This window comes from Paralichthys olivaceus, chromosome 6 (genome assembly GCF_024713975.1).
Source record: "Paralichthys olivaceus isolate ysfri-2021 chromosome 6, ASM2471397v2, whole genome shotgun sequence".
Taxonomy (NCBI): Eukaryota; Metazoa; Chordata; class Actinopteri; order Pleuronectiformes; family Paralichthyidae; genus Paralichthys; species Paralichthys olivaceus.
Genome location: NC_091098.1, coordinates 22,995,472 through 23,010,137, shown reverse-complemented (window position 1 = coordinate 23,010,137; position 14,666 = coordinate 22,995,472). Strand labels below are relative to the sequence as shown.

The window sequence follows — 14,666 nt, the reverse complement described above, 5'->3', positions numbered from 1 at the left end:
AAATGCATGTCGACCAACTAACATGACTCCGCTGTCACTGCTAACAAGACAGGGGGATGAAGTGAGGTGCATTTCTCCTCTGTCGTAACTCACGTCATGTGGGAGTTGCTGATTGTCTAATTATGTACCTCCTGTGTCCTTCAGCATCATGCATATTCATGCTGCTGTTTTAAGGTGTGGTGAAAACAAAGTATGCATGTGTGTGTGTGTGGGCCCTGTGATGCGTGTTTACCCTTGACAGGGCAGGGCTACGCAGGAACACTCTCCCATCTGTGCTCCAAACCTTTGCTCCCAGCCACTGCATTTGGATTCTGCAGTTGTAGCCTGCTCTATTCTTAGTTCTCAACAGTTCATGTGGAGTCTGATATGAAAATTCAACAACATGAAGGCCACGTTGTGCACATGCTGGCTACCCTCCTGCCCTGTCTGGTTTGTACTCTGAGATTTAATTTGGATCGGATAAGCCGCTGTTAAGTGGTTAGACTCGGGCCTAGGTAGCAAATCAATAGCCAATCAATGACAATGTGTGTGGAGATACGATTTACACAGTGCCATATTTGAAATGTCAAGAAGGCAATGAATCCATGTATCCTTGAGTCAGATCTGAGGTGGACAACTGGGATCAATATCAGGTGGTGAGACAGGCAGCAGGAGCAGCGGAGGGTCACCTTCACCCATCCCTACTGAATCAGCAGTATCTCTCTTACACACACACACGCACACCCGCACACAGACTTGAAGGCCTGCTTAGGTTACTAAACGTTGACCTCACAAAAATGTTCATTATAGTGAATTGAACCTCCCCTCCCCTTTCTTATGAATAATTCATTTTGTTATTATGATTTCCACCGTTCTTTCATTAGGTTACTGCAGCCTCCTCTGTGCTGATTCCATTTTTCTTTCCTTCAATTTCCTCCAGGTCTGGCACTGGCACTATTTTCTGTATCATCCACTTTTAATTTCCCTAATTTCTCCCCGGCTTTTCTCATTTCTCTGCCCTATACCCGCCATCATTGTTGAGGTGCTGATCTGCTCTGTTTAATTAAACTGCGCTCTCTTCCTGATGAGAGCTCATCTCTGATCGCAGCGAGGGGTGTAATGCATCCTGGCAGATTGAGTCACAGGACCTGTTGTCACAGTGGCAGTCCTCACAGGAGCAGAGTGTACACAACACAACACTCATGTGGCCCCCTGCCTTGACCTTTGAGTGGGGGACGTCACTGAGCCAGTGTTATCCTCTCAGGTGAGTGTGTGTGTCACTCCGATGCCCCACACCGATGTAATCTTACATTAAGTCCATCCGCATGCAGTCATAACCTGAGCCGCTTTAATAAAATCACACAATGGAATAGATTTTGGATTTACTGATGGCGTGCGGAGAATCCAAATGTGCTTTTCATTCCATATATTCTTAGCAGCTTTTTCATGTATTGATTTTTTTTCATTGAGTTTCTAAGAGAGGGAAATGTTTCCGTGCATGTTTATGCTTCTTTTTTTATTTTTTCAAAACCGCAAGCATTTAATCTTGTTTTTTTTTTTAAATCTGCCGCTGTTGTCTGTTTTGTGATGATCACTCCCGTGCCCTAGATTTGAAAGTGAGTGAGCATCAGGAAGCTTTGGTTCGACCCAGTGTCGCTCTCACGGTTTGGTGTAACAGTGCGGAGGGAGAGGTCAGGGCACAGATATCAGATAAGAAGGTGAAGTCGGAGCCTGAGAGAAAGCTCCTGTGCCTTTTGTGTCTGTCTGCCACTTCACCAGAGTATTAATTCAGTTGAAGTTAAGGTCACTGGTTATTTAAGATGCCTTACTTGGCTAACCTCCCACTACAGGTTTGAGTGAAGAGATGAGCTCAGTGTTGGAGGTGATGAGTTCAGCCGAAGGTTTCATCACCTTTGCAACTTAGACCAAGTCCAAGATTCATTATTTAATTTTAGTTTTTAACATCATTGGTGGAAATGTGTTGGTTCCTTTTGCCCTCAGTTATAGTCAATTTAACATATTTGGCTTTTGGACTGTTGACCGGACAAAAACAGACAAATGAAGACATCATATTTTAAAGACGCCATTTTGTTATGGGCTTAATATATGAGCAGGTTATTAATAGATCCATCAGATTCAGTGATAATGAAAATAATCATTAGTTGCAGCCCAGTACTTTCCTATTAAATGATGTGTGTTGATAAAGGTTTCATCGGTGATTATCCAATGATGAATTTAACATATTAAAAAAAAAGTACAATTTCTATGTATTGTTTAGTGCTGTTCCTAAGATTTACATTTTTTTAATCAGCATTTAATAACTGTAGCTTAGTGAAAGATACAAATATTGAAAATGCCTCACGTTCTATGAGCTGAAACATCTGGAAACTGATTGTTGGGCCATCGGGCCACCACCTCAAAATATTCCATTTGGAGCTGAAATGATTAGTTAATGAATTGATTCATCAATCATGTCAGTCATGACGTGAAATGTGACAGTTGATTTCATATATTTGATTTTTGGATGCTTACTTAATGTTGTCTCCTTTGTCCTTGAGAATATTTAATTTGAATAATGAATAAATCTTTTTGACATTTGTTAACCACTGTTAACAAAATTATTCAGCTTATTAATGGAAAATGATTATTATTTGTCGACCTAGTTCGGTTCACAGTGAAGTCAGGAGCACGTCCTCACACGAAAGTGAAACAGAAAGTATTTGGAATAGTTTCAGCTCTTTACTTCAGACCAGTCACTGTGTGCTGATGATTCCTTCTTGAAGTTGACCAAATGTGCTGCTACCGTGCATCCAGCAGTAGGATGAAACTGTGCATGCATAAAATACCAAATAAAGTTTGCATAAATTCATGGAGCATTCTGGCTGAGCTTATTGAACGGGCTAATTTCATTATTGTAGGCCTCATTTAGAGCGGAAACACAAGCACAGAGTGAACATGGCTCCACCAATTCAAACCAACAGAAGCTTTTATGCACGCAGAAAAACTCTGCTGCTCAGTGGCACGATCATTTACAAGCACACAATCAGAGCTGAGAGAATCAGAGTTAGATTAGATCTCACAGCAAAACTGATTGTGTTAAAAGTTTCTGGTCTTTGCAGAAGTTTGACTAACTCTGCCGCAGTCAAAGCCGATTATGTCAGGGAGTGATCCTCCAACTGAGAGAAGGCTTTGATGGGGATGAGGGCCGGCATCTCGATAGACATCAGGAACATGGGGAGAATCACGCGAGCTGACACTCACTGCTTTCGCTCATGTTATTGATACGGGAGGAATGTTGGACAAGGAGTTAAAGGTGCCAACAACTTTTAAAGTCACACCGAACACTTGTTCTGTCGATGAAATTCGTATTAATTGCTCAAATGGACATATGTGCAGTCTTCAGCCCACTGCGTACATCTGTCAAGACAAGTTGTTCTTCTCTCAGCCTTTCCAGAAACACTTTCCGCAGAGCAATTTTAATTATTCACTCGTCTTAATTGATGTGTTTTGCTTACACCATTTTTCCTGAAGGTCTTTCAAGACGCTCTCCTGCCCAATGTCAAGTGCTATTCCCTCTTGTCCTTGATTCGTTGCTTCAAGTTGACTTTGAATTATTGAGCTTGATGGCAAAGCTCATCTGTGTAACTTTAATAAATGAGTACCCTGGAGATCCAACCTGAAATAACGGCTTAGCTAATTTGTCCGGTAATGAAGATTTTTCGCTCATGACTATAAGCTGCCAGGAGTAAAATGGCCTCGGATTTTTTTCAGCCAATCACTGTGAAGAATTTTAATTGCATAGGACCTGAAATTTTAGCTTTAGCACTACTACACCACAAGGTATTATTACAGAGCAGAAATTGGATGTGAAGTTTGTTGAGATAAGGCTTAAATTACAGTTTAATTGTCTGTAGTAGAAAAAGGCATATTTCAAACAGAAAACACATTGTGGCACAGCTGTTCATACTATAAACTGAGACGTAATAGCCCTGAGCATATGCTTTATGCTTTCTGATTAAACAGATGTAGTGCGCACATGAAGAATTGACCTCTAAGAATAGACTCCAAGTCAAGCGGATGTGTGCTTTACCAGTGACAGATTGCTGTGGTTTGAAATTACCCTGTGAGACCAGGGCTGCAAGCCTTAAAGATCCTGAGCAGGTTGCTGTTGGAGAGGAAGTCAGTGAAACAGGATCTGTATCGGTCAGCTCTTTCCTGACCCGAAGGTCAGAAATCTCAATAGAGCATTCTTTTTATAGGGTCAGATATCCTTGAATCCGTATATTGTGTCCTCCTCTCTGTGTGATACTGTAGTTCATCTGGGGTCGTATATATTGTTTCTCGTATTAGTGTCAGTCCACAACTTTGCTCTACTTGGAAATCGCTCAATAACTATCAAATGGATTGTCATGAAATTTCCTAATCCATCAATCCATTGTAGTCAATGGAATACCCTAAAACAGCTAGTCAATTGATTGCAGTGCCATTTGGTTGAAATATTCCTGTTCCCACCTTTTCATATAGCACCTAAGAATTTCCCATCAGCCTCAGCTTCTCATTTTTATTAATAATTAGCAAATGTTGGCATGCAAACACACTAAACTAGGAGGGCACTTGGAGAGCACACACCTCAGGCGAGGCTGATTGGCTTCAGCATATTGCATATTGAGATCAGATAAATATTTCATGCACACAGTTCTGCAAACTCGAACTTTTATTATCACATTATCCAGAGCCACACCAAATTTCATGTGTTCGTAGCTATTAGCATGCTACACATGCCTGATTTTTTTTCAAAAAGATCTCTGGATTATTTCTGGAGAAATCCCCTAAAATGTCACACAACAATAAAGAAAGTGGAGAAATAAAATCCTGGATCTGCACCTAAATTGAATTTGTTCTTTCCTGACCCATTCCGCCTCCCTCCAAGTTTCATGGTAATCTGTCCAGTAGTTTAGAGTAATCTTGCTTAAAAATAAACAAACATACAAACCAACAAATAATCGCAGCTGAGTGAAAACATACCCTCCTTGTTGGACAATGGACGTAAGAGTTGGACCTGCTATACATCTCTTGTGTATGTTAGCATTGGATTAGAGAGCTGCAGATAGCCACACGCATGGCTGTAGACTCTGTCCTGTTAAAACTGAAGCATTGAGGGTTTGTGAAAAGGTCACCATTTCACCTTCTCATCAATTTACAGACACGTCTTGTCATTGTGAAGTAAAGATCAGCAGTAAAGAAGCTTAATTGGTCTCAAAGCAAATTTACTTTCTTTAGATGTAATGGAACTTTTTATTTTTTTAAAAATAGGCGTGATGAGATAATGTCACACACCTTCCTCCCCAGCCGTAGTGGCAACGCAGCGCTCTGTTTTTAATGGACACAGTAAGATGAGTGTGCAGGACCAGTTTGGAACATGAACACCAGCAGCAGAGTGAGAGCAAAGCAGCGTCAGGGCAAAGTGTGTGTCTGCAGCGGGACGAGCCCAGGCTTCAGCGGACTTGACAGGCCGTGGCTCATTAAACCCCAGTCAGACGCAAGAGGTCAAGACAACTGCAACACACTCCATGCGCATAATGTAAACACACAATCTGACTGTGTGGGCCCAACATGATAGGATAATACCCTCAAACCCATTGGTTGTTTTATTTTTAGCATTCTAATCATTCCTGCTGAGAAATCTTAGATAAAGCAGGAAGAGACTAACAGCTTATAGAATTAAGATCTAGGATTGATGCGCATGGGAATATGTTTTGTATGATTGGATGGAGAAAGTTTATGCTTTTGTTTTTATTCCCTTCTCACGACACACTTAATGCATGTTGCATCACAATGTGTTCTGTGTGGATGGGCGGACGGCTGGCTGGCTTTGGGGAAGCAGGTCGACAATGTGGCTGCAGAAGGTTTCACAGTGGGGTAGAGGGAGAGTGACTGGGGGCACTATTTGGCGAGGATGAAATGATATGCATCATTTCGTGTTAAAACATTATCCTCAAATGGAACAGCAGTCACAGCCATAGGCTTTCAACCAACCTGCAACCTGACTGAAGTGCAAGTTGTGTGTTTTTGGATTCTCAATGTTGTGGCAACTAACTCGACTCATGAACCAGCTCTGACTCATGTCACCTGAGCTAAGTCCTATTCCTATGCCAACCGCAGGCTGTGGGGATGTATCTCTCTCCCTTTACTCTGAGCTTTGCAGAAAAACGCGCTCGATCCATCTGTATGTCATTATTCTCACCATATTTCAGTTTTCATCTTTTAATCTGTCCACTCCCTGCTTTCCTCTTCCTCATTTGTCAATGTCTGCTCTAAAAAACCTCCAGAGACCCCCTCTTTTAGTTGGGCATGTAGGAGAGAGGATAGAAGAGGAAGAGCATTGTCAGATCTGCCAGTCGGATGACCAGTCAATTGGAGAGGATTACTTCTATCCTGTCCTTCTTACATTCAGTCTCATTTGGTTTGCTGGGTCCAACGATCCAGGGTGTCCCTGGTCGTGCTGGGCCTGTACAGAGGAACCTCTCCCCACCCTTCAGAGGGTTGACGCAGCCACGCTGTCACTTAAGAGGATTGCGACCTGGTGAAGTGATTTGTAATTGCTAATCTCCTGATCACAATGGAGTGTTTTCGTGCCAGAACATTGTTTTGACCAAGTTAGCATTGGTGTTCAGTTAAAGGCTGCAAATTTGTGATATGAGCTAATGAGAAGACTAAACCACTGTTATGTCTGCCTGCTAAAAATAAAAGCCTTAGCCAGATATCAGTTAGCATAGAGACTGTAGACAAGAGAAATAGGCCTGGACAGGGCTAGTAGTTTCCCCCTGTTTACAGTCATAATGCCAAGCTAAGCTAATTATCTCCTGGCTCCAGCTTCATATTGAGCAAACAGACAACGACATATCAATCTACCCTCATGTGTTAGGCTCCACAAGGAAACAGTGTTTTTCCTAAAACTTATGACAAACTTTAATCATTTCTTATTTTAAGTGTTGCCAGATGTGCAATAATTATTGTATTTGTATGATGCCCGCTGTACGATTAATAATGATGTACGATAATTTGATTGTTTTGTAACACTTAGTATTATCAGTTGTAATCTGGACAGTAAAATATGTCGTTTCTCTTCTCACGTGACGTCTTTCCAGCTTGCGAGCTAAACACAAGTTCTTCCTGTCTCTAACTAAAGTTAGTCTGTCTCTAACAGTACTAAATCGCTTCAGAATCTCGACACAGCTTCAGAAAGTTGGTGTGGGGCGTCCCCCTATTCTGGTCACGTACAGTAATTCTCCTCAAATTCTTCTAACAATTTCTCCAGTAATGAGCTTTTTCCATTATATTGTTTGCACTTTGTGTTTGTCACTGTGATTCTGTTTACTCTGTGTCGTGCGTCTCTGTTGTGTCCTGTCTGTGAAGGTGATAGCACTGCTGTGATACTGTCACAGGAGCATTGACCGCTCTCTCTCCAGACCTCACAGCTGTCACATCACGGACGTCTCAAGCGTGTCAGCCACATCCTCATCCCACACACACACAGCTGCTCACCAGGAAGCACGCTGCAGTAAAACTTTATTTTCAGAACAGCTTTGCCTCAAGGCTTCTCACCTTTTTGTTTACAGACAATCCTACTGTGTCTAAGCAGACAATAGGGGGATCTGTCCAGAGGAGAACAATATGCTGACAAACAGGGCTATTATTCATTGTCTAGAAAAATCTATGAAAATCTATATTCCTGTGAAAGTATCATGCATCTCTGTAGATACAGAAATGATTCTGGGGTTGAACTGGAGCCACAGGTTCTTTGTCTGCCTGTCAAAATGTGTGTGCTTTCATTGACCCGTACCTTTATCGAACACAAACTAGATTTTCCCATGTGACCGAAGATGTGGTGGCATGTGCACTATCTCCTCCTTGTGTGTTTACATGAAAACATAACGTCAGCCTGCAGCAAGTGAAATGTACATGAGGGAAAGTCTCAGTCATGAACTGTGCTGTAGTATGTTTGCATAAAACAAAGGCGCAGTTGAGCTATTCCTGACATTCAAACTTCCGTGGTCTCAGAGAAAATATCCCAAGCTACGAAGCTGGAATTATTCATGACTTGTATGCATTCTGTTGTGAAACCCTGCACCTCCCCAGACCTCAGACGTCGCCAGCTGGCAAAGGTTAGATAACAAAAACGACCTTCTCACTGAAGTCACAGGCTCTTTCCCTTGCTGCCCTTTTTTTTTTTTACTGGCTCATTTTCTGCTCACATTCCAATCTCGTTTCTCTTTCTCTGCAGCTCATTTGCCATGTCTAAGACAGCAGTGAAGAAGCTGCACTGGCGTTCCAGAGTGCAGGACAGCTTTGTCCCCTTGCTGGGCTCGTCGGGGGAGCTCGGGGTCGCCATTGGTGGAGGAGCGGACTATGGAGAGTTTCCTTTCGTCACATCAGCTCCGGGGGGCGGACTCACAGTGGGTGATATCATCCTAGAAATTGGGGGAACACCTGTATTAGGGATGACATTAGGAGATGTCCGTGGTGTTCTCAACTCCTGCCCCCATCCTGTCCGCATCAAAACTGTGTCACCAGGTAGGATTCAGCACAATAACTCACCTCTATGAATCAGCAGCTCATTGTTTCAGTAGATGTAAAAAATAATCATCACACTGACAAGACAAGGTCTTAAACGTAGGCGTGCTTGTCTTCTGCTAATGGCACTCATGTATAACACATCATCCACGATAATGTCTTTAATCTTTGATTCCCTCCGTAACCCTGCAGACAGTTTAACGTGTTGCTGTTTATGTTGCACACCACTGCACTCGCTTCATCAAGCTACACCCAAACAATCTGTTACGCTGGCGTTCAAGCTGTCACCCATGATAATCTAGCTCAGTAACCCTTCTCAGACTCTCACAAGCCAAATCTGCAGCCTGTAGCATCCCAATGCTGATTTGCACCCGTCAATTAGTCTGAGTGCGTCAAAGCGATCGGTCAATATGCGGGTGGGGGTCAAAATTGCTGATGACACATGACAAGAGTGTGGCGATATAGTTGTCTGTCACCAGTAAGGGGCCTTGATGTTTAGAACAGGGGGCTGGGGGAAATGGATTGGCTCTGAGCGAGGCAATATGTCACCGGAGTGTCACCAGACTGCGGCTCCCGATGGCCTTGCTTGCTAGATTGATAGCTGATTTGGCCATAGGGGTGTAAATGGGGACCTTTGCTCCTAGTTCCTCTTCCACTGGTAGATCCATTATCATTTCTGAAGTCTGCCTGGCCCTCCCTGCACAGGTTGACTGCATACAGGGTAGACAGTGATGGATGAGGTGATCTGCAGAGCTGCTGTACCACACCTCCTCTTACATCTACTAATACTACACCTCACTGTGCTCCTGCACTCGAATACTGGACACTAGGCTGCAGGTTCCCCAGAGACATGAAGCAGTTTAAAGGGTTTAGCAGTAATGCTGGTGCTCTGTGGACAAAACCAAAGAGTAGTGAGATCCAATCCATCACACAATTGTGTTTTCCTTCAGTGGTTTCTGACTGAATTCCACGAGTACATCTTCTGTGTGATCGCTGTTAACCTTGACATTGCTTGGTACCTTGTGTGTGATATGTTTGCACAATGGATTTGGTATAAAACAGTTTCAGACAGCGGATGTTCAGATCAGAATTTTGCTCTTCAATAGACTGGAAAATAGCAGCTGTTTCATAACAAGATGAACAAAAGCCCATTACGTCTCCCAAATGGCAGCTGGCGAGATTCATTTCCCTTTACAAGCAGCAGCCATATGTGGCCAGTCATACGTAAGTCCAGTTGACTGCCTGCACTAATAAAGTTATGGCGCTGTGACGTTGTTTTTTTAAATAGCACACGGCACAGGTTCTTGTGGCCAGAACCACTGTAACAGACGGGTGGGGGAAGTGGGGCGGCAGGGGCGCAGACTCCTGGGCGGCAGCCTGTGGGGGAAGCACAGACAGAGTGGTCGTCTGTCAGACTGACAAGCTGGAGATGCATCTAGCTCATCCATAACAGCAAGTGGCCTGTCATCAGACGCCGTAAAGCACTTGAAATGATATTAAGAGATCAGAGAGAGAAAACTGAGCCGTGGTGATCAGCTCTGCCTCCCCCCGGTGACCACCTCCCACCTGTTTTTGTCTGGAGCAATCAACTTCAGCAGGTCGTTATATATGCATGAGATGGCAGCGTAAACACATTTAAACCCGGGATCTACAGGGCGTTACGTGATATGGGAAGATCAGTTGGTGTGAATGTGAAAAGTCTAAGGTTGTAAAGCGACCGTGTTAAATCGAGCTTGGCAGGAGTACATTTTATTACTTTGAATAAATTCCAGTCTCTGTTTGACAGTGAACATCATCAGACTGTTTATGCTTCCAGAGCTGATGTCTTTGTGTGTGTGTGTGTGTGTGTGTGTGTGTGTGCTTCCTCCTCCTCTCCATCCCATACCTGTTTCTTTGCCCTTCCCTCAGGCTCCACATTGTGTAAGGATCTCAGGTTGTATCTGAGTAAGTGCTTCACACCCGGATCAGTGGACAGCCAACTTCAGCAGGTCATCCGAGAGAACCTCTACCTCCGCGCTGTACCTTGTGAGTCCTTGTTTTGTTTGTGCATCACCTCTAGCCTGTATTTCACCTTGTTTTTGTATATATTGTCTTATCTGCTCCTGGTTCATGCTCTTCCAGTCTCCTGTAGAGACCTCCTGTGCATGTTACTGACCTCATTAATTCTTTGATAACACATTGCACGGTTGCTGCCATGTGAATATCCTGGTGTTAATTGAACTTTAAGCATGCAGAACTATTTTCCACACATTCTTGTGTGAATGTATGCAAGCAGCTCCAGGGTATTGCTTTGTTTGGGTGGTGGTAAGACGGCGGTAAATGTGATGGCTGTTTCGTTCGACAGGTTCTTTTTATCTGCACAGTTTTTGTATGACCCCTGAGAAAGAGGCCGGCAGGCATTGACGTGCATGTATAAAAGCAGGCACAATGGCAGCCAATGGCAGCCAAAGGCAGCTAGTTGTAGTACATCTGTTGCTATCTTAATCCTCTATGATATGACGTCACTGCAAACGGGTAGAGGATATGGAGAGCAGCTGAGTAGGGTGTTCAGACGACTGTGTGTTTGGTAATGTAATGATCAGGTCTGCTTTGTGTCTGTGTGGTTTTCTTCATATTCAGGTGGTTATAGGGAGGAGACGGACCACCTAGTGTGTCTGCAGTCTTAACCTTGCTGTGACTGTGTGGAGTTGTTGCTAATCTCTCTTTTAGTCCAGGAAGTAGGTCATGTGGGACAGCCTGCCACCACACCACACAGCGCACTCGCTGACAGAACACGGCACAGGTCAAAACTCACAGGATGGCGAGAGGAAGATAAAACTGTGTGAATCCATATTCACATCATAGCCCAGTGTAATTGCACGTACTCGTACTAAGCTTTCTCATTACTTAGCCATGCATGCGTGCGCATCCTGTTACATGTCCGAGCAGCTGTTCGCAGAGTGAATTGCCCAAATAAACTGTGCTTTTAGCCATTTTCTAATCAGAGTAGGTTGGATAATATCATACAGGAGCTCAGATGAACCAGCTATTTGGGGTCTGGTCAGAGAAGAGATTGTTTTAAAGACACACATACACGTTATATTCGTAAGCAAAACATTGCATTATATTACAAAAAGAGGCCCAGCCGTCCCCTGTGGTCGATGTTAAACTTTTGCCAACTTCCCATCTCTGAGGGCTCCTTGTAGTAAAGAGTGACAACAAGACAGGCTCAGCCCCCGTGTGTAATCCCCTGATCTGCAGGAGATCACACAGTAAGATGCTGTTGTTCTCCTGCTGATAGCAGCACACGCACCCTGATCCCGACATGGCTCGGAAACCATCACATCTCATTTTTCAGAAGCACGTGTAGATATTAAAGATGCAGAATTTTCGTTGTTTTCCCTGGGTGGAGGCAGCCGTGTGGCAGGAACTTAAAGCTGAGGCGTTTATCATCAGTGGCTCATTGTGGCCCCCTTCAGGACCATGTATGTTCCTCCTGGTTCAGGAGACTCTTTGTCGTATGTTCGTTTGTTCATATTTAAAATTCTGCATCGCATAATGTGGATTTATTAACCCCAGAATCTCATGAAGCGTTTATCTCACATTTTTAGAAAGTGCACTGCAACGAGGCCAAAATAGTGTGACAAGGCTTTTTGATTTCAATTTTTTTTCATCTAGACGCTATTTCTTCCTCTGAAACTGTGGCTTAGCACCGCTGTGCTATTTAGAGAGTATCTCAATCCCTAAATCCTTTTGATGAAACAATGTTCTCTGATGTTTGAGCTGGCACTGATGCAAGAAATATCATTACAAAGGCTCAGTCAGGAGACCAGTGCATAAAAATGGAAATGAATGACAGAATTAAGTAAATGCAGACCAGCGTATCAATAATCTAGAGGAGGGAGAATTAAATTAAAAGCAAATGTCTATCAGTGCCAAAGTGGAGGATGGGCTCACTGCAGTCTAATGTCTGTGTGTGTTGATAGTGAGGCAGACAGGATGTTTACTGTGTAGTGAGGGGAGCAGGTAAATGTGTGGACACTTTCCTGCATTAAACCATTGATACTGCTTTTCTATATCATGCTTATAAAAATTAGCCTCTTTCCTTTATTCATTCGTACCATTTTGCTCTGTGTGCAGACTTCACATTACCCTCCTGAACTTTCCCATCCACATTTGTATAATTGCAGCAACTGTTCGTACATGTGCCCTTGGATAATTCAGAGCCAATGTCATGGTTTCAAGGCTCCGTCTCCCCCCCCCCGCCCCCCATAAAAGACTTTTCTAATTGTCTTCAGAGTGAACCAGAGATAAGAAACATCATCATTTAGTTATTCTAATACGCCCGCTGCGGCGTTGTCAGGCCGACCGTCTGTGGCCTTTTCAACTGTACGATTCATTGTCAGTTATTTGCGTGCAGCGATCTTGACAGACAGCTCTCTCTGAGTGTTGATACAGAGGTCTGTGTAATTACCTCTTCAATCCGTATCTCACCCCAGTCCCAGGGGATCAGTGTGCGGCGCCTACAGGGACAGGCGGGGAAGAAGAAGATGTCAATAATCCATCCTGTCCCCCCGCTGACATGTCATATATATCTCCGAGGAGCGAGCATAGATAATGAATCCCTGCCTCGCACCATATCAGCTGGAGAGACGCTGTGTGTCCTGAGGGGAGAGGAAGAATTGCACACACATTCAGATGGCGGCAGGAGATTTGCTATCAGATCTTTAATTAGACACAACCTCTATATTTCTTTATCTGGGTGCCAGCATAATGTTGATGGTTGTAAACAGTTAACTTTCAGAATTGTTTTAATGCCAGCGACACAGACGTTACCTTGGTGTGACACCGCACTAACTGGGGAAAAAGCCTGATTGATAAGTTGATTGATTAGCTGAAGAACAGAAAATTAGTCAGTAACTATTTGATTATCAGGTCACTTTTAAGGAGAAATTCCCAAACTTCAGTGTTTTGTAAATCGATGGTTAGCTTGGAAGATTGTGATGATCTTACTACTTTCTGAAATCTCAAAGAATCTTTATAATTGATTAATCAATAGTGAAACAACCAAGCCAGTATTGTTTCTCTATGGTTTGGACACATACTAACAAAAAATGATTTAGCTCAACAAAAGTAGCATTACAGCTGCTGGCACGAAATGGTCGGGACACGTACTGTAAAGTAAACACACTGCTGTAGAAAGAAGAGGTCAAGCGAATGGAGATGCCTGATGCTCTCCAATGTGTGTGTGTGTGTGTGTGTGTGTGTGTGTGTGTGTGTGTGTGTGTGTGTGTGTGTGTGTGTGTGTGTGTGTGTGTGTGTGTGTGTGTGTGTGTGTGTGTGTGTGTGCATGCTCTGTGCAGTCCTGCATGTGTCATTGTGGCTTGGAGAGCTGCTCCCAGGACAGCAGTGCATTAATCATGGGTTTTATAGGGTAGCTGGGTGTGACTCCCTCCTGTCGCCCCACACTGACATCACATGTGCTCCTCCAGGAGAAGGACGGAGATTTGTCCTTAGTTTGGGCTTTGCTATGATCCCTTTTTGTCTTGTCTGCTTGGGAAAGGAATTACTCGTCTCAATGTCAGAACAGGCGCCTTGTAGGTCAGTTTGCAGATGACATTCATCTTCAACCGGATTTTCACAACCCAAATGTGATATGTTTCACACTACACGCCTGGACATGCATGTTATGATACGATCTGTAAAGCCTGGTTCAAAATACAGCAAACACTGGGACTGAGCTCGGCCCTGCAATAATGTGGGATGCTTTTCCTGCTGTGATTGGGACTCACTGCTCTCTCTCTCTCTCTCTCTTCCAGGCCAAGGTCAATGTGAATCAATTACTATGACAGAGCATTGATCATCTGAGTGATTCATCTTTGCTCTGGCGATAGAAAGATTTAAAGACTTTCACGGTGCCTCATAAATGTTTAATTCTGTTCTTAGTGATCTTTTCCTAAGAAAGAGGCCTTGGTTAATGCCTGCTGTCGTTATTGTGCTCTTTATACCAAAGGGCACATTTTGGTTTGTGGGTGGATGCTTAGTTGACCTGGGACTGATGTTACATCAAGAGCAAAATGCTGTAATCAAAGTGGTCACTTGATAATTGTTATTATCAATTTATGCTCAACCTC

The 14,666-nt window shown here is 43.5% G+C and overlaps 1 protein-coding gene across 3 annotated transcripts in view; it reads left to right on the top strand.

Annotated features, from left to right (window-relative positions):
• The window catches only part of LOC109645148 (membrane-associated guanylate kinase, WW and PDZ domain-containing protein 3), a 36,588-nt gene that overhangs the window by 1,806 nt on the left and 20,116 nt on the right, over positions 1 to 14,666 (top strand). For 2 of the 3 annotated variants that reach the window (XM_069527306.1, XM_069527304.1), the window contains exons 2-3: positions 8,264 to 8,553; positions 10,462 to 10,578. In XM_069527306.1, coding sequence (XP_069383407.1) covers positions 8,274 to 8,553; positions 10,462 to 10,578 — 397 coding nt within the window. In that variant the 5' untranslated portion in view covers positions 8,264 to 8,273. Of the gene's footprint in view, positions 1 to 713; positions 1,244 to 8,263; positions 8,554 to 10,461; positions 10,579 to 14,666 lie in introns of those variants that run through there. The other variant, XM_069527305.1, reaches the window with a different exon arrangement.